General features: G+C 50.4%; 1 protein-coding gene across 1 annotated transcript; it reads left to right on the forward strand.

The window, feature by feature from the left end:
• Positions 1 to 477: 477 nt before the first annotated feature.
• On the forward strand, positions 478 to 3,248 carry LOC148479160 (E3 ubiquitin-protein ligase TRIM39-like). The gene has a single exon (XM_088454861.1). The coding sequence runs from the start codon at positions 478 to 480 to the stop codon at positions 2,149 to 2,151; it is 1,674 nt and encodes a 557-aa protein (XP_088310987.1). The 3' UTR covers positions 2,152 to 3,248.
• Positions 3,249 to 21,020: the final 17,772 nt, after the last annotated feature.

Below are 21,020 nucleotides of genomic sequence, written 5' to 3' on the forward strand. Positions count from 1 at the left end.
AGGATGCGATCTCAGTAGATCTGGCAGATGACAGGCACTGGCGGGCTTCCTGTCATACAAAATGCGACAGGTGGCCACACAGAACTGTCGGCCCAACAAGAATCTTCCTGGTGAATTATATGGCCAATCTACCCCTGGTTGGGGCACATGACATAAGGGTAATGTTTTTTAAAAATATGTGATGTTTACCTAGTGTTACGCTGGTGCATATGCTACTGCTGCTTACCATCCAGTTCTAATTCTGTATTTGGGTGAAATTTTGCTTTGCACTTTTTTTTTATGTATAACTTATGCCCATTTTGCTATGAACGCTGTATCAGCGCCTTTATTATTTCACTGGAAAAACCAGTTTGTAAGAATAGTGTTATTTTCATACATGACAGCTCAGCCTCACCCTCTGTGGGGAATGTGAAACACACCCACTGGTTTTGGAGTGTCAGAGATTTTCACATCCATTTCTCTCTTCTGCTGCCAGCGATGGCGTCTGCTGATCTGAGACAGGAGCTGGTCTGTTCCATCTGCCTGAGCCTCTATACAGATCCAGTAACCCTGAGATGTGGCCACAACTTCTGCTTGGTCTGTATTGATCGTGTGCAGGATACACAGGAGGGGTCTGGAGTTTTTACCTGTCCTGAATGCAGAGCAGAGTGTCAGGAGCGTCCTGAACTGATTTGGAACATTCCTCTGCGTAACATAGTGGGGAGTTTCCTGTCTACTCGGCCAGATCAGCAGGAGACTGGGATCTTCTGCACTTACTGTATTCACTCTCCTGTACCTGCTGCTAAATCCTGTCTGCTGTGTGAGGTTTCTCTGTGTGATAAACACCTGAGAGTACACAGCAAGTCAGCAGAACACGTCTTATCTGATCCCACCACTTCCCTGGGGAACAGGAAATGCTCCGTCCATAATAAGATCCTGGAGTATTACTGCACTGAGGATGCTGCCTGTATCTGTGCATCCTGCTGTTTGATCAAGAAACACAGAGGACATCAGATGGAGTCACTGGATGAGGCCTCTGAGAAGAAGAAGGTGAAATTGAGAAATACTCTGCAGAAACTGAGCACAAAGAGCGAGGAGGCTGAGAAAAGAGTCCAGAGTCTGCAAGAGCGCAGGAAAGAAGATCAGGGAAAAGCAGTGGTTGTAACACAGAGAGTCACTGCCCTGTTTAGAGACATCAGGAGACAGCTGGAAGACCTGGAGAAGAGAGTCCTGAGTGAGATCTCCAGGCAGGAACAGCTCATTTCACTTTCAGTCTCTGATCTGATCCAGCAGCTGGAAATAAAGAAGGACAAGCTGTCCAGGAAGATGCGTCACATTGAGGAGCTGTTTAACATGTGTGACCCAGTGACTGTCTTACAGGAACCAGACACAGGTGACTTGTGTGATACTGAGGACACAGAGAGACATGATTACCAGGTCCGTGGTGCAGGAGATCTGGATGTGGGTCTCATCTCAGGGACATTACACACATTATCTGATACAATAACAGGTATAAATACAGGGATCTATGTGCAGGAAGCTATAGACCTATTACTGGATGTAACCACAGCTGGTAATACAGAATCTGATGTAATAACAGGTATAAATACAGAGATATATGTACAGGAAGCTACACACCTATTTCTGGATATAACCACAGCTGGTAATAATATACAGATATCAGATGACAGGAAAACGGCATCATGGTCACCAAAACAGAATCGCCCAGTAACACCAATAAGATTTAAATCTAATCAGGTAATAAGCACCAGGAGATTCATCTCAGGGCGACATTACTGGGAAGTGGATGTCAGTAAATCAGTGGGTTGGGGGGTGGGAATGTGTTATCCCAGTATAGCCAGGAGAGGAGATCAGTCACTAATTGGAGATAATAACAAGTCCTGGTGTTTGTGTAGGTGGTATAATAATCAGTACTCAGTGCTACATGACAGTAGAGAGATCGAGGTAGCTGGTGATATCCCCTGTGACAGAGTGAGGATATACCTGGATTATGAGGCAGGACAGCTGTCCTTTTATTCTCTGTGTGACCCCATCATACACTTACACACAGTCACTGCCACCTTCACTGAGCCCCTTCATGCTGCATTATGGTTAGGGAGAGGTTGTATAATGATATCTGGGGGAGTCATCGGCTGGGAGAAATTACCATAATAAGTCTGCCCAGATTTGGTGACCTGACAGAGAGGAGAATCTGCTTGGTGGAATTTTAGCCAAAAGAATGAATCACTGGGTGGAGCTACAGCTGAAGTCCTCCTCCTAGGGATGGCCATAGATGGGTTAACCATTGATGGTGCCATCAGTGATTACCATCAGTGACATGAATTTATTGATGGTAAACCATCAATGGTTTGCACACATCAATGGATAACCCTGCAGAAGGCCATGGCAAGCAGTGGGGTAATCACTGAAAGGGAACAGAACTTAGCAGCATTGCTGGGGGGACAAGACCAAAGCCCTGATTCAGAGCCGGATGCTCTGACAGAGCGCTCGCTCTGAAACAGGGCCGGGCTATTTTTTTTTTTAGAGCGGCCTCCTGGCCGCTTGTACAGCTGTGAGTGACCACCCACAGCTATAGCGAGCGGCCAGGAAGATGGTCGCGATGGTCAAGACCATCGCGACCATCAGGCCTGCAACGAGACCCTTATGGTAGGGTCTTGTTGCCGCAAGCCCCAGAGAGATTTCGGCTCTAACAGAGCCGAAATCTCTCCCACTGACGTCACTCGTGATGTCAGTGGGGCCGCCCCCAAACGGAGGCGTTTACATGGGAACGCCTCCGTTTGGGCAGCCACTCCCCCGGCCCGCCCAAGGGGGCGTGCTGTCACTCAACATCGACAGCACGTCCCCTTTGGCACGAGACCCAGAGCGACGGATTGCCCGTCGCTATCCGGGTCTCGCGCATGCGCACGATGGAGCCGGCAACATCGTGCGCATGAGCACTGGCCCACCATCGACCCGGTTGTGAGCGCACAGCACTTGTGACTGGGTCAGAATCAGGCCCCAATTTCCATTCCCCTTCACCAAGGAAAAAAAAATTGCTGCTTTTCAGCAACCGATGCCAGAGAACCCTTGGATCTCCGCCATCAATGGCAAAACCATCAATCATTGGTGGCAAACCATTGATGATTGTTAACCATTGATGGTCAAAAGCAATCCCTACGTCCTCCTGTGTAACCAGGTGACCAGTGTGCCTGGATTTGTTCCTTTGTTGGTATGTTAGAAACTGTCATAAATAAATAAATATGCATTTCCATGGGATTTCTCCGCCTCTGACTTACGTAGAGTTGTGATTGGCTGCAATATCGGTCCGTCAGCTGATGTTCTCCCTATTACTGTAGTCAGTGCTATACTTGCTCCTATTGGCTGTGATGTATTAACTAGATATTTGTTAGAATCACAAAGTATAATTTATTATTATTATTATTATTTTCTGTTCTTATACAGTGCTCCATCCTTATATCAGCACCCTCAGCTGCCAACGGGAACTTTCTCAGCATAAGAATGCTATACAATGTAATAATGAAATTATGTAATCTGACACCAGCAGAGCCGTAACTAGACTTTTTGGTGCCCTGTGCCAGAATGAGCATAGGCGACCCCCCTATTTTTTAAACAGGGAGATAAGACACCCGAAAAAAGGCCATGGCCTCATGGAGAAGGGCCAGGGAAGAGATAGGGGAGGCCAGGAGATGCTGGGGATAAATAGGGACATAATATAGTGCACCTGAGAGAGGGCCATGGCCTCATGGGGAAGGGCCAGGGAAGAGATAGGGGAGGCCAGGAGATGCTGGGGATAAATAGGGACATAATATAGTGCACCTGAGAGAGGGCCATGGCCTCATGGGGAAGGGCCAGGGAAGAGATAGGGGAGGCCAAGAGATGCTGGGGATAAATAGGGACATAATATAGTGCACCTGAGAGAGGGCCATGGCCTCATGGGGAAGGGCCAGGGAAGAGATAGGGGAGGCCAGGAGATGCTGGGGATAAATAGGGACATAATATAGTGCACCTGAGAGAGGGCCATGGCCTCATGGGGAAGGGTCAGGGAAGAGATAGGGGAGGCCAGGAGATGCTGGGGATAAATAGGGACATAATATAGTGCACCTGAGAGAGGGCCATGGCCTTATGGAGAAGGGCCAGGGAAGAGATAGGGGAGGCCAGGAGATGCTGGGGATAAATAGGGACATAATATAGTGCACCTGAGAGAGGACCATGGCCTCATGGGGAAAGGCCAGGGAAGAGATAGAAGAGGCCAGGAGATGCTGGGGATAAATAGGGACATAATATAGTGCACCTGAGAGAGGACCATGGCCTCATGGGGAAAGGCCAGGGAAGAGATAGAAGAGGCCAGGAGATGCTGGGGATAAATAGGGACATAATATAGTGCACCTGAGAGAGGGCCATGGCCTCATGGGGAAGGGCCAGGGAAGAGATAGGAGAGGCCAGGAGATGCTGGGGATAAAAGAAGAGGAAGCTACAAGTGAGAATGATAATAAACAGAAAATTGACAGCCCCAAACGGCGCCCCCTGCCCTGCGGTGCCCTGTGCCATGGCACAGGCCGCACTACCCTAGCTACGGCCCTGGACACCAGTATGGTCTGTGTATTAAGCTGCCATTATAATGAGGGAGAATTGTACGTGTAGCAGTGAGGGGATATAATGTACGGTGTGCTGGATGGTGTCAGTACATACATGATACATGTATGTACACTTTACATTAAGCAGCAGAGCAGAGCACCAATAGTTTCAAATTTATCAGCCTTCAGCCCAAAAGGAGCCGGAGCCTGTGACTGTGCTGCATAATCCTAGGGGGGGGCAGATATGTTTCATCACTGTTATATTGTTGTTGTTATATTGCTGGATATGATCCCATTATGCAATAATTCCATGTAATAAAACATTTTGTTTTGTTTTCTGAATATAAACCCCTCTATTATCATTATTTCTGAGTGGCTTTAGGAGGAAATTCTTATCCTGCTCATACAGGTGTCCTCTATCCCAGTACTTGTAGCTGCCACATAAGGGTGTTTATTTGGAAGTGGACAGTACAGCAAAAAATATTAATGAACAAAAAAATGACACTCTGCAATTACAGGACAGAACCTACAAATTTGGACTGTCCCGCCACAATAGGATTGGGAAGTATGCGTTGTGTGCTAATAGACGTGTAACTTGTGTACTGTGCATTATAGCCATGCTGACCGGCTTTAAAATTATTCTCTCTGGGAGAACCTGGAAGAGAGATGCTGCTGATGGGGGCGGGACACTTTGTATGATTAGGCTCCACCCCTTTACTACATATTTCCATACGTTGATGTTCTCTGGCATGGAGACAGGGGGCCTGATTCAGACCCGCTCGCGAGCGCTCGCAAGCGGGTCGATGTTGGGCATGGGAACGCCTACCGTCTGGGGCCAAAAGCACTCCAGGGCTTGCGGCAATGAGACCCAAGGGTCTTGTCGCAAGCCCGATGGTCGCGATGGTCTTCACCATCGTGACCATCAGCTGTGGGTGGTAACCCACAGCTATGCGAGCATCCAAGAGGCCGCTACAAAAAAAAGAAGAAAAACGCCCTGATTCAGAGCGGGCACTCGTTCAGAGCGTCCAGCTCTGAATCAGGCCCAGAGTGAGAGAGAGAGGGAGAGAAAGGGACAGAGAGGTAGAGGGAGGGAGAGAGATGGAGGTAGGGACAGAGGGCCTGATTCAGAGCCGCTCGTAAGCGGCCGCTCGTTCGCTCCGAGTGATGTTCGCACATCTGCGCATGCGTATGGGTTGTAATACGCATGCGCGAACCAGTCAGTGCGGTCGGAATTCGTGTGTTCGCAAAATAGCGAATGCCTGCTAATTTGAGTGACAGGATGAGGCGTTTGTGGGTGGTAACAGGGGAAGGTGCTTGAAAACGGGGAGTGGAGTTCCGAACGCAGGCGTGCCAAACGGTCAAAACGGGCGTTTTAAGCGTGTGCATAATTAGCAAAGGAGCGTCATCGACCACGTCATCTGGTTGTCTTTTTGCCTAAACTGCTCGCATGATTGCGGTAGGAAAATGCTACTACAAGAATAGCGAGCAGTTCATACGCCTTTCGATGTACTCGATTAATCAAATAAATACCGGAGATGACGTATGATGCGAGCGGCCAGGGGGCGTTTTTTTCTAAATAGTGAGCGCATGTTTCGGACGCTCGTTCAGACATAGAGGCGTCAACAGACCGCAAAGAGCGAGCACTTAATTTAAATAGCCAGCCCCTTTTTCTGAACGAGCGTCCGCAAATAGCGTCCGGCTCTGAATCAGGCCCAGAGAGCATGTACTGCTACATAATACCTGCTGAAGACTTCCAGCTGCAGCATCATTCGGCTTCTGATGGGGGCGGACAATTCACTGCATTAGACTCCGCCCTCTGCCAATACACCCGCGAATCGCAGCATTATGACAGTGAGGGGGCGGGGCTTCATCGTCAGCCACGGACTGGCCTATCAGTGACTGTGCTTAGAGTGCTGTCTGTCACTGCTGTCGGGAGCCGGCCAGAGAGGGTATACTGTACAGTGGCCGGGAATGTTTGTGACCGCCCCATCCGCCCCACCTATGATCCTGCCCCGGCCCCACGGCATCACACTAGTGCGAGATTACAAGTGATAGTTAGAGAAATATAAAGAAACTCCTATGTGTTAAGTCTTACATAAGTAAGAGGTTATAATTAAAAGTGTATGAAATGCTACATATATAAAAATCAAACTTAAAGAAGTGAAAAAGTGTACATTATGATGCCAATGCTCTTTATGTACACAGGGCACCAAAATGTGTAGTTACGACTCTGCTTTGGAGTGCACAGATGTATCTCCTGTATTCAGCACCCCTGCCCTAAAAAATTCCTACAGGGAACACTATCTAATCCACTTCAACTGGCAATATGCATTATCTTTTCTTTGTGTGTGACCTCCACCCATGAAGTGCCAGCTTCACCTAACAGAACCAACCACTTACTAAATATCTGTGTCACGCTCGTCGTCATGGAATTCCCTACTGAGGGGCTGAAAGTTGTGGTCCCTGGTTGAGGAAGGCATCAGAGGCGAGGGTCCTGGAGAGAATCTGTTCGTTCTCCCCATCCACAAGCATCGGATGTTGTCGAGACCTGACCAAGGGTTCGGAGTCTAACCTGCTGGGAGGTGTTCACCAGTGACCCCTCCAAGTGGGATATGGGTTTCAGCTGCTCCCGGCAAGCAGGTCACAGTCCCTTGGTCAGGGATCCGATGCGAGTGGGAATGGAGAAAGACACACCCCTATGGCCCATTGGTGGTATAATCTCCATACCTATAAGTGCAGAGTAGGCACAAGGGAATTGCTTCCTGAAGTGGTACTGTGGGGGACCAGAGAGAAGATCCACGGAGGAGTAAGATAAACTTCCGACACTGGAGGAGGGTGGAGGTAGCGCTGATTGAGAGGGCGCTGACTGCACGGAGTGTGGATACTGATTGTCACCATTGGTACAGAGGGTGCAAATCCAGATGCACCTGGAAAGTAGTTCAGTAATTGTACACAGGTGTGTGTACTAATTGCCTGCTTCAGACCCGTTCGCAAGGGGCCGCTCGCTCGTACGCGGCTGATGTTGTGCATTTGCGTATGCATCGCAGTGTGCGTGCGCAAACTAGTTTGAGTGATCGGGATGCGCTCGCTGGCCCAGCAAGGCCGTTTGTGGGTGGTAATAGGGGCAGGGCAGTGGTAACGGGGGAGTGGAGTTCTGAACGCAGACGTGCCTGAGTGTTTCAACGCCATTTCAGAGGCATGCATAATTAACAGGCAGTGTCATAGGACACGTCACCTGGTTGATTTTTACACTGAAGTGCTCGCAGTGCTTGTGGTAGGGTACAGTCAACCACAAGCGCTGCGGTCTGATCCGATGGTTCACGATGTACCGATGGTTGTATATACTTCCTAGAGATAACGTACGCTAGTGGGCGGCTAAAGACAGGCTGGTGGGCATCTATAAACACAAAGTGATCGCTCGCCAAGACATAGTGGGCGTGCTTATGCCATGTCGTGCGATCGCCTGCCTTGACATCACTAAGCTGAATTTGCATACGCTGGGAGCGAGCGGCCGCATCTAGCGAGCGGGTCTGAATCAGGCAGTAAGTATACAACGTGCGAATCCAGAAGCACCGGAGGGTGGTTTAGTAGTTGTACTCGGTTGTGTGTACTGAGGGCCTGATTCAGAGCCGGACGCTCTTTAAGAGCGCTCGCTCTGAATCAGGGCTTTTTTTTTTGTTGCGGCCTCCTGGTCGCTCGCTAAGCTGTGGGTGACCACCCACAGCTTTTGCGGGCGGCCAGGTGATGGTCACGACCATCGCGACCATCGGGGCTTGCGACGAGACCCTTGTGGTAGGGTCTCGTCCGTCGAAAGCCCCAGAGAGCTTCCTGCTCTAACAGCCCATAAACGGCAGGCATTCCTTCGGGAACACCTCCGTTTGTGTAGCCACCACCCCGCCCCGCCTACAAAATTGGGCGAGCTGTCGATCAACATCGACAGCCACCCCTTTTGTAGTGAGTCCCGGAGCGAGAGAATTTCTCTCTCGCTCCGGGGCTTGCACATGCACGCGCCGCACGTGCGCAGTACCCCACCATCGACCCTCTTGCGAGCGGGTCTGAATAAGGCCCTGAGTACACACTGGGGATCTTGTCGCAGGGCGAGCACCAGAGTAGTGCAGAACAGACTGGAAATCCAAGCATAGGGTGAACACAGAAACTTACCTCCCAACTGTCCCGCTTCCAGCGGGACAGTCCCGTTTTTCTGGGACTGTCCCGCTGTCCCACCCGCGGTGGGGGGGAAGTTGGGGAGAGCACACCCGCTGCTCTGCCTAGCAGAGCAGCGGGTGTGCAGAAGGTGAACAGATGCCGTGCGCCTTTTTCAGAGGCGCGCGCCCTGTCCCTCCTTCCCGTTCTGGAAAGTTGGGAGGTATGCAGAAATTAGTCACCAGGGCTTAGTACTCAGGTGATGTACTGAGTACACACTGGAAAATAACTTTGGGAAGAATCACTGGAAGATTGCACGTGATGCACAGGTAGCTGTCCATTGGATGAGAGAGTCAGCTGACAACTGACACAGCTACCATTGGATAAAGATCTATCAGATGATACAGCCAAGATGGCTGTACCCATGACCACCACCGCAGGAACTCCGATATGGAGGATTGCGTGACAGTCACCTGGGCCCCGGGGAGAATACTCAGCAAGTCACCTACCGCTGCACCTGACGACTTACTGCTTTCGCTAATGAGGGGGTAAGTAACTGCGGTAAGTATCAGCCGATCCCAGGCAGAATCCTGACAATCTGACTATGGCACTTGTAGGAATCCCCTGCTGGATGTGCTCTGTTGTGTGTAATTTAATACAGAGAATGATGTACACTTGTATGTTGTTCTAATATTAATATTATTTGTGTGAGCATAGACTAAGAAGTGGGAGGAGTCAGGAATAGTAAGGGGAGGAGTCTATGCCAGGAGCCAGGTGCTGACACGAGCTGGGCCTGTGTGCTTTAATGCCAGGGCCTATTTTTAGTCCCAGTCCGGCCCTGATAATAACTGTTAACATTGTGACTACATGCGAGGCCCAGACTGGTGGCCAATGATAGCCATAGGCTAACGATGCATATGTGCGTATGGATAACGCAGTAGGAGCCATGGGAAGCAGTTATCCCTAATGGGAGATGATACAGAAGTAGGTGCAGTAGGTTATCTTAGTTATAGATACATAGATTCGGTTTGGAACCTTTTATACACGTGTTGCATAGTACTTTCTAAAACACTTGGTACAATCTATACTTATCCCCTTATAATAGCCCTTTATAAATGACTTTCATGTATTGCAGTGGTACAAGTTCTGTTGTGATACTTACTCAGTAGGCTCCCGCATGCAGTATTACTGCCGGGAAGGGTTGCCTCTGGCTACAGCAGTGTAATCGCCGCAGTAACCATTTGAAGTGAATAACTATTATTTATTAAAGGAAAATTGCCTGATTCAGACGTGCACGCAGTTGATGGCGCACGCAAGTGGCCATGTTTTCAGTCTGCACGTGCGTCCAAGTCGCCCCGCCACTAGCCAGACCTGGCGGCCATGGTCACACGGAGATTCCGTGCCTCCATAAAGCTGGTGAAATCCCAGCTGGCGTGACAGGCGGTGCATCTTAATACCCACAGCTGCGGATTTTGTGTCTCAGGCGGTGGGCATCTCTGTATGAAGTCTATTGGGCCCATGGCAATAGCAAAAAGATACAGCTGCGCTGCTGCAAATGATGCTGGCGATTAGACTTAATTATGTGGCATTGAACACGGTTGTGCCTCCATTCTTCCATGCCACATCTGGAGTTGCTGGTCATATCCAATGGAGGAGGTTGGAAAGGTGTGAAGGGAGGACACGTAGAACATATTGGGTGAGGATGTGTGACATAAGTGGGGCAGATGGGAGACGGAGGTCAAACAGGTTGATAAGGGGCAAAGGCACATATGGTGAGGGTGGGCATACATGAGGAGGGGGGCATAAGCACACATAGGTAGGGGTGGCAGATGATTAAAGGAGGAGGGGGCAGGGGTACACATAGTGCAGGGGACAAATACACACTGGCATGGTGCTAGGGGTTTGTTGATTCGGGTCGGGGTCCCTTGGGTGGCTTAAGAATGCTGTTCCTCATGCAGGTTACTAGTAGCAGTAGAAGACTGATGCTGCAAAACGGTATTGGGAACAGGTGCAGGCTAGCAGGATAGCCCACGACTGTGGCCGAATGTAGGATATTTAGAGGCAATCTGGAACTGGATGCAGGGAGTACAAGAAATAATTTTACATCTTGCTGGAGAGTGGGCCACCAAGAATCTCGGAGGATGAGCTCCTGAGTTTTATGAATCCCCCAACATGACCAGCAAACCTGGGACAGTGTGCCCACTGAAGCAATTTCTTCTGAAACTTGAGAGGAATTGACATTAGGGATGGCCACCAACCATCAATGGCCCTCATTCAGAGCCGTACGCTCTGAGCAGAGCGCACGCTCTGAATGAGGGCCGCCCTCCATAATTCTGGAGCGTCCTCCTGGACGCTCGTATAGCTGTGGGTCACCACCCACAGCCTATACGAGCGTGCAGTTTGATGGCCGCGATGGTCGTGACCATCGCGACCATCGAAAGTGCGAGCCGGAGCCTGCGGTTGAGTTTTTCAATATCTAGCAGAGCCAAAATCACTCCCACTGACATCACTAGTGATGTCAGTGGGCCGGCTTCTGACGGTAGGCGTTCCCTTGGGAACGCCCCCGTCAGGGAGGCACGCCCCCGGCACGCCCACCAAAGGGGGCATGCTGTCAATCAACATCGACAGCACGCCCCCTTTGATCAGACACAACGCGCGAAGGACTTTCCTTCGCTCGTCGCGTCTGGCGCATGCGCACGACGGAGCTCCCGCCGTCGTGCGCATGCGCAGTGCATAACATCGACCCACTTGCGAGCGGACAGCCGCTTGCGAGTGGGTCTGAATCAGGCCCAATGTTTTCAAAACATCGATGGTTGCTGGCTGATGTTAACTACTTTGGCCATCGATGGCAGAGAACCAATATTTATCTGCCATCGATGGATGAGTGGGAACCAATGTTTTTTTTATGGGAGGGCAGAGCTTAGCCCCACCCCCAGCGGCTGTTAAGCCCCACCCCATTATTTATTGGCCTGTGACCATCGAGGGGGTGCAAACCATCAATGGTTCACGATAGATTAATTTTGTGCCATAGATAGTAATCAACGTTTGGCCCATCAATGGTAACCATCGATGGACACCCCACCGATGGCCATCCCTAATTAATGGGAAGGGGTGGAGACGTGGGACCTGATTCGGGAAGGAACGTAGTTGCTTATACGCATGCAATCGGCCGATCGTTGCGTTCTACGCATACTTATGCATTACAGTGCGCGAACTAGCCACTGCGATTTGGACTATCGCAGTAACTACGCAGACCTATTGCAGAGCGATTGACAGGAAGTGCCGTTTGTGGGTGGTGATGGGGGGGGTCGGTGAACGCAGGCGTGCCAGTGCGTTTGAACGGTGTTGCAGGAGCGTGCATATAAATGATCCACTGCAATACCATACGCAGCCTAAAGCCTCATAGCGTGCGCAGAAGCAATTCCTGAGTGAGGTCTGACCCTGTCTTAATTGTGAGTGAGGCTCGATGGTACTCAATTGTACCGATGTTTTCGCAGTCTTGCTAAACATTACGGATGTGCATGTAGGTGAAGTGGGCGTCCTTATGTAGTACTGCGTCGGCATTGCGATCGCTATGGATTAGCATAAATTCATAGTAAAACTGCGTGCATATCCAGGCACACTCTGCTATACTCTGCTAATAGGTCATGTGCCCAGGTGCACTCTGCTATACTCTGCTAATAGGTCATGTGTCCAGGCACACTCTGCTATACTCTGCTAATAGGTCACATGCCCAGGCACACTCTGCTATACTCTGCTAATAGGTCATGTGCCCAGGCACACTCTGCTATACTCTGCTAATAGGTCATGTGCCCAGGCACACTACGCTATACTCTGCTAATAGGTCATGTGCCCAGGCGCACTCTGCTATACTCTGCTAATAGGTCATGTGCCCAGACACACTCTGCTATACTCTGCCTATAGGTCACATGTCCAGGCACACTCTGCTATACTCTGCCTATAGGTTACATGCCCAGGCACACTACACTATACTCTGCTAATAGGTCATGTGTCCATGCACACTCTGCTATACTAAGCTAAAAGGTCATGTGTCCAGGCACACTCTACTATACTCTGCTAATAGGTCATGTGCCCAGGCACACTATGCTATACTCTGCTAATAGGTCATGTGCCCAGGCACACTCTGCTATACTCTGCCTATAGGTCACATGTCCAGGCACACTCTGCTATACTCTGCCTATAGGTTACATGCCCAGGCACACTACACTATACTCTGCTAATAGGTCATGTGTCCATGCACACTCTGCTATACTCTGCTAAAAGGTCATGTGTCCAGGCACACTCTACTATACTCTGCTAATAGGTCATGTGCCCAGGCACACTCTACTATACTCTGCTAATAGGTCATGTGCCCAGGCACACTCTGCTATACTCTGCTAATAGGTCGTATGCCCAGGCACACTCTGCTATACTCTGCTAATAGGTCACGTGCCCAGGCACACTCTACTATACTCTGCTAGTAGGTCATGTGCCCAGGCACACACTACTATACTCTGCTAATAGGTCATGTGCCCAGGCACACTCTGCTATACTCTGCTAATAGGTCACGTGCCCAGGCACACTCTACTATACTCTGCTAGTAGGTCACGTGCCCAGGCACACTCTACTATACTCTGCTAATAGGTCACGTGCCCAGGCACACTCTACTATACTCTGCTAATAGGTCACGTGCCCAGGCACACTCTACTATACTCTGCTAGTAGGTCGTTTGCCCAGGCACACTCTGCTATACTCTGCTAATAGGTCACGTGCCCAGGCACACTCTACTATACTCTGCTAATAGGTTATGTGCCCAGGCACACTCTGCTATACTCTGCTAATAGGTCGTGTGCCCAGGCACACTCTGCTATACTCTGCTAATAGGTTATGTGCCCAGGCACACTCTGCTATACTCTGCTAATAGGTCGTGTGCCCAGGCACACTCTACTATACTCTGCTAATAGGTCGTGTGCCCAGGCACACTCTGCTATACTCTGCTAATAGGTCGTGTGCCCATGCACACTCTGCTATACTCTTCTAATAGGTCATGTGCCCAGGCACACTCTGCTATACTCTGCTAATAGGTCTCGTGCCCAGACGCACTCCGCTAAACTCTGCCAATAGGTCATGTGCCCAGGTGCACTCTGTTATACTCTGCTAATAGGTCACGTGCCCAGGCACACTCTGCTATACTCTGCTAATAGGTCATGTTCCCAGGCACACTCTGCTATACTCTGCTAATAGGTCACGTGCCCAGACGCACTCCGCTAAACTCTGCCAATAGGTCACGTGCCCAGGTGCACTCTGCTATACTCTGCTAATAGGTCACGTGCCCAGGCGCACTCTGCTATACTCTGCTAATAGGTCATGTGCCCAGGCACACTCTGCTATACTCTGCTAATAGGTCATGTGTCCAGGCACACTCTGCTATACTCTGCTAATAGGGTACATGCCCAGGCACACTACGCTATACTCTGCTAATAGGTCACATGCCCAGGCACACTCTGCTATACTCTGCTAATAGGTTATGTTTCCAGGCGCACTCTGCTATACTCTGCTAATAGGTCATGTGCCCAGGCACACTCTGCTATACTCTGCTAATAGGTCATGTGTCCAGGCACACTATGCTATACTCTGCTAATAGGTCATGTGCCCAGGCACACTCTGCTGTACTCTGCTAATAGGTCATGTGCCCAGGCACACTCTGCTATACTCTGCTAATAGGTCACGTGCCCAGGCACACTCTGCTATACACTGCTAATAGGTCACGTGCCCAGGCACACTCTGCTATACTCTGCTAATAGGTCACGTGCCCAGGCACACTCTACTATACTCTGCTAATAGGTCACGTGCCCAGGCACACTCTACTATACTCTGCTAATAGGTCACGTGCCCAGGCGCACTCTGCTATACTCTGCTAATAGGTCACGTGCCCAGGTGCACTCTGCTATACTCTGCTAATAGGTCACGTGCCCAGGCACACTCTGCTATACTCTGCTGATAGGTTATGTTTCCAGGCACACTCTGCTATACCCTGCTAATAGGTCATGTGCCCACGCACACTCTACTATACTCTGCTACTAGGTCATGTGTCCAGGCACACTCTGCTATACTCTGCAATAGGTCATACATGCCTACCCTCCCGGTTTTCGCGGGAGGCTCCTGATTTTTCGGGTAACCCCCCACACCCCCGGAAGGGTAGGCATTTCTCCCGCATTCTGCCCACTTCCTAGTGAAGTGGGCAGAATGAGGAGAATACCTGCGGCGATCGCGGGTCTCCGTGAAGGGGGCGGGGCTTAAGAGGTGATTCTGCATGAATCACAGCATTTGGCCCCGCCCCCTATGTAAATTTTAGCCAATCGCGGCAGTTTTGCCACGAGGGGGTGGGGCTTAATGACGCAAATCGTTAGGCCCTGCCCCCATCGGTCCCCTGCTGCTTCTCTTACCCGGGCTTCTCCCGGGAAGAGATTATAAAAGGTAGGTAAGTATGCAATAGGTCATGTGCCCAGGCGCACTCTGCTATACTCTGCTAATAGGTCATGTGCCCAGGCGCACTCTGCTATACTCTGCTAACAGGTCATGTGCCCAGGCACACTCTACTATACTCTGCTAATAGGTCATGTGCCCAGGCACACTCTGCTATACTCTGCTAATAGGTCATGTGCCCAGGCACACTATGCTATACTCTGCTAATAGGTCATGTGCCCAGGCACACTCTGCTATACTCTGCTAATAGGTCATATGCCCAGGCACACTCTGCTATACTCTGCTAATAGGTCATGTGCCCAGGCACACTCTGCTATACTCTGCTAATAGGTCATGTGCCCAGGCACACTACACTATACTCTGCTAATAGGTCATGTGCCCAGGCACACTCTGCTATACTCTGCTAATAGGTCATGTGCCCAGGCACACTCTACTGTACTCTGCTAATAGGTCATGTGCCCAGGCACACTCTGCTATACTCTGCTAATAGGTCATGTGCCCAGGCACACTCTGCTATACTCTGCTAATAGGTCATGTGCCCAGGCACACTCTACTATACTCTGCTAATAGGTCATGTGCCCAGGCACACACTACTGTACTCTGCTAATAGGTCATGCGCCCAGGCACACTCTGCTATTCTCTGCTAATAGGTCATGTGCCCAGGCACACTCTGCTATACTCTGCTAATAGGTCGTGTGCCCAGGCACACTCTGCTATACTCTGCTAATAGGTCTTGTGCCCAGGCACACTCTGCTATACTCTGCTAATAGGTCGTGTGCCCAGGCACACTCTGCTATACTCTGCTAATAGGTCATGTGCCCAGGCACACTCTGCTATACTATGCTAATAGGTCATGTGTCCAGGCACACTCTGCTATACTCTGCTAATAGGTCATGTGCCCAGGCACACTCTACTATACTCTGCTAATAGGTCATGTGCCCAGGCACACTCTACTATACTCTGCTAATAGGTCATGTGCCCAGGCACACTCTGCTATACTCTGCTAATAGGTCGTATGCCCAGGCACACTCTGCTATACTCTGCTAATAGATCACGTGCCCAGGCACACTCTACTATACTCTGCTAGTAGGTCATGTGCCCAGGCACACTCTACTATACTCTGCTAATAGGTCATGTGCCCAGGCACACTCTGCTATACTCTGCTAATAGGTCACGTGCCCAGGCACACTCTACTATACTCTGCTAGTAGGTCACGTGCCCAGGCACACTCTACTATACTCTGCTAATAGGTCACGTGCCCAGGCACACTCTACTATACTCTGCTAGTAGGTCGTTTGCCCAGGCACACTCTGCTATACTCTGCTAATAGGTCACGTGCCCAGGCACACTCTACTATACTCTGCTAATAGGTTATGTGCCCAGGCACACTCTGCTATACTCTGCTAATAGGTCGTGTGCCCAGGCACACTCTGCTATACTCTGCTAATAGGTTATGTGCCCAGGCACACTCTGCTATACTCTGCTAATAGGTCGTGTGCCCAGGCACACTCTACTATACTCTGCTAATAGGTCGTGTGCCCAGGCACACTCTGCTATACTCTGCTAATAGGTCGTGTGCCCATGCACACTCTGCTATACTCTTCTAATAGGTCATGTGCCCAGGCACACTCTGCTATACTCTGCTAATAGGTCTCGTGCCCAGACGCACTCCGCTAAACTCTGCCAATAGGTCATGTGCCCAGGTGCACTCTGTTATACTCTGCTAATAGGTCACGTGCCCAGGCACACTCTGCTATACTCTGCTAATAGGTCATGTTCCCAGGCACACTCTGCTATACTCTGCTAATAGGTCACGTGCCCAGACGCACTCCGCTAAACTCTGCCAATAGGTCACGTGCCCAGGTGCACTCTGCTGAACTCTGCTAATAGGTCACGTGCCCAGGCGCACTCTGCTATACTCTGCTAATAGGTCATGTGCCCAGGCACACTCTGCTATACTCTGCTAATAGGTCATGTGTCCAGGCACACTCTGCTATACTCTGCTAATAGGGTACATGCCCAGGCACACTACGCTATACTCTGCTAATAGGTCACATGCCCAGGCACACTCTGCTATACTCTGCTAATAGGTTATGTTTCCAGGCGCACTCTGCTATACTCTGCTAATAGGTCATGTGCCCAGGCACACTCTGCTATACTCTGCTAATAGGTCATGTGTCCAAGCACATTATGCTATACTCTGCTAATAGGTCATGTGCCCAGGCACACTCTGCTGTACTCTGCTAATAGGTCATGTGCCCAGGCACACTCTGCTATACTCTGCTAATAGGTCACGTGCCCAGGCACACTCTGCTATAAACTGCTAATAGGTCACGTGCCCAGGCACACTCTGCTATACTCTGCTAATAGGTCACGTGCCCAGGCACACTCTACTATACTCTGCTAATAGGTCACGTGCCCAGGCGCACTCTGCTATACTCTGCTAATAGGTCACGTGCCCAGGTGCACTCTGCTATACTCTGCTAATAGGTCACGTGCCCAGGCACACTCTGCTATACTCTGCTGATAGGTTATGTTTCCAGGCACACTCTGCTATACCCTGCTAATAGGTCATGTGCCCACGCACACTCTACTATACTCTGCTACTAGGTCATGTGTCCAGGCACACTCTGCTATACTCTGCAATAGGTCATACATGCCTACCCTCCCGGTTTTCGCGGGAGGCTCCTGATTTTTCGGGTAACCCCCCACACCCCCGGAAGGGTAGGCATTTCTCCCGCATTCTGCCCACTTCCTAGTGAAGTGGGCAGAATGAGGAGAATACCTGCGGCGATCGCGGGTCTCCGTGAAGGGGGCGGGGCTTAAGAGGTGATTCTGCATGAATCACAGCATTTGGCCCCGCCCCCTATGTAAATTTTAGCCAATCGCCGCAGTTTTGCCGCGAGGGGGTGAGGCTTAATGACGCAAATCGTTAGGCCCTGCCCCCATCGGTCCCCTGCTGCTTCTCTTACCCGGGCTTCTCCCGGGAAGAGATTATAAAAGGTAGGTAAGTATGCAATAGGTCATGTGCCCAGGCGCACTCTGCTATACTCTGCTAATAGGTCATGTGCCCAGGCGCACTCTGCTATACTCTGCTAACAGGTCATGTGCCCAGGCACACTCTGCTATACTCTGCTAATAGGTCATGTGCCCAGGCACACTATGCTATACTCTGCTAATAGGTCATGTGCCCAGGCACACTCTGCTATACTCTGCTAATAGGTCATATGCCCAGGCACACTCTGCTATACTCTGCTAATAGGTCATGTGCCCAGGCACACTCTGCTATACTCTGCTAATAGGTCATGTGCCCAGGCACACTACACTATACTCTGCTAATAGGTCATGTGCCCAGGCACACTCTGCTATACTCTGCTAATAGGTCATGTGCCCAGGCACACTCTACTGTACTCTGCTAATAGGTCATGTGCCCAGGCACACTCTGCTATACTCTGCTAATAGGGTACGTGCCCGGGCACACTCTGCTATACTCTGCTAATAGGTCATGTGCCCAGGCACACTCTGCTATACTCTGCTAATAGGTCATGTGCCCAGGCACACTCTGCTATACTCTGCTAATAGGTCATGTGCCCAGGCACACTCTACTGTACTCTGCTAATAGGTCATGTGCCCAGGCACACTCTGCTATACTCTGCTAATAGGGTACGTGCCCGGGCACACTCTGCTATACTCTGCTAATAGGTCATGTGCCCAGGCACACTCTGCTATACTCTGCTAATAGGTCATGTGCCCAGGCACACTCTACTATACTCTGCTAATAGGTCATGTGCCCAGGCACACACTACTGTACTCTGCTAATAGGTCATGTGCCCAGACGCACTAAATATACAGGCAAGAATATCCGATGACATGCACAGAAAATAATGCTGGAGGAAAAAGATAATAGGTTTGATAAATATAGAGTTATAGCACCATCTACCGAAAAAGTTTCTCACTGCTCTGATCTAGGACTTATAGGGGAAGATCTCTTAATGGGTGTATTTTGCTTCTACACTTCCATAGGGGACACAGGGACAACGCTGGGGTATGGGGCTGTGCAGAAAGCATGGGAACCAAACAGTTAACTTTTTTGTCATCAGAGCAGCCCAGTCTCCTTCTCCCCTATACCCCTCCCCTCGTCCCAGGCAGGCCAGTTTACATTTGGTGTTGGCAAGAGCCGGGCACACTTTTACAGGGGGCTGTTTATGCAGTCTCAATCTTTATTTTATTTATTTTTACTTTTATTTTGAGTGAGCTGCTCATTGGTGCAGCTTCACCCAACGGCGGGTCTCTGACAAGTGGGTGGCCAGGTTGCCCGCAGCCCTGCTAGATCATCAGGGCACTCAGGTAATGGGGGTACTACTATAGTGGTGGCCATTTGCCCTTGGAGCTCCATGTGAGATGGGGAGGTGGGCTCCCCGAGTAGCTCCTCCCCAGGCCTCTGGTGCGCTCTGCCAGTGGGCATCTCCTCCTCCTCCTCTCCCTCCCACAGAGATTCTGAGCAGCCAATTCTAGTACAGCAGCTAGTCTCTGGAGAGCTGCGCTCCTGTCTCCCTGTATACCTCACTCTCAGGTTATACAGTTAAGGTCCTACCAGCCGACTGGGGTTTGGACTGTTGAGCACTCACTGCCCATTATATCTATTTTGCATTGTATGGACGGAATCTGTATGAAATACCGACAGAGGAGATGCCGGCTGTCAGTACACTGACAGCGGCATCCCAATGGTTCGAATCCCGACAAGGGAACGGTGAATACTGTTCCCCTAACCTATTTACCCCCTAACACTCCTTTTTTGTACCCTCATACTAACCCTCCCTACCCCGCACCCTAACTGTCCCGGTAAGTGCCTAAATCAAGCCCTCCCCCCTTAGTGACTAACCCTAACCTCACCCCAGTGGTGTCTGAACCTAATCCCCCCCCCCGTCTGGATCCTAACCCTAACCCTAGTGCCTAAACCCTCCCCCCCCCCCCCCCCGCGACTAATACTTACCTTGACCCGGTCTCCTTACAATCGGGATGCTGGCTGCTGGGATTCCGGTGTCGGCATCCCCAGTCATGTCGGGATTCTGGCGCCACTGTTCTCGGCATCCCGATCGTAGGGATATTAGCTGCATCCCGTATATACTGTGTGCTTGTCCTTATACAGTAGAAAGGTATTTTCTTTTTTTCCTTGTGTTAACAGGGTGAGGGGTTCACTGTGCCCCCCTTTTATTACTCCCTACTTATTATTACTTTGTGTGGCCTTACATTCATTGCACTTTCCCCTTATTGCACACATCTGTGGATTGTGTGTGGGAATTGCCTTGGACTGTACCATGTTTTCCAGGGCCAAAGCACCCAAAGAGGTGGCCAAGGATGTGGGAGCTCCTGTGTTGCGCACATGTAGATCTTGTTCTGTTGGTCTCTTCCCGCAGGATACAGTCCAGGACATTCTCTGTATCCGGTGCTGCATAGATGAGCATCGAGAGGTCCCATCCACAGCCTCAAACCAGGAGCCGGCTTGAGCTGCCTCCCTGTCGCAGGTAATATTACAGCAATCCATGTTCCTCCGGGGTCCACAGGGCCACAGTGCTGCAGTCTAATCTACAGCCACTCACTTTGGAACTACCATGGATGAGTTCCTTCTCCCAGTCAATTCAGGGTTTGGCACAGGTGTCCACCTCCTTCCAGCAGATGCTGGATAAGGACCATGCTTCCAAACGTAGACCATCCAGGAGGGAAAGCTCTAATCCCCAGTCTGCTTATGCTTTGGACTTGGAGGTTTCCTCAGACCTTGAGGAGATCAGGTCCGTTGCTTCAGATGTGGAGACCTCC

This window comes from Taudactylus pleione, unplaced genomic scaffold (assembly GCF_031769625.1).
Source record: "Taudactylus pleione unplaced genomic scaffold, aTauple2 ptg000634l, whole genome shotgun sequence".
Taxonomy (NCBI): Eukaryota; Metazoa; Chordata; class Amphibia; order Anura; family Myobatrachidae; genus Taudactylus; species Taudactylus pleione.

Excerpts from the sequence above, each read along its gene's own strand:
- LOC148479160 (XM_088454861.1), top strand. The coding sequence starts at position 478 with ATGGCGTCTGCTGATCTGAGACAGGAGCTGGTCTGTTCCATCTGCCTG.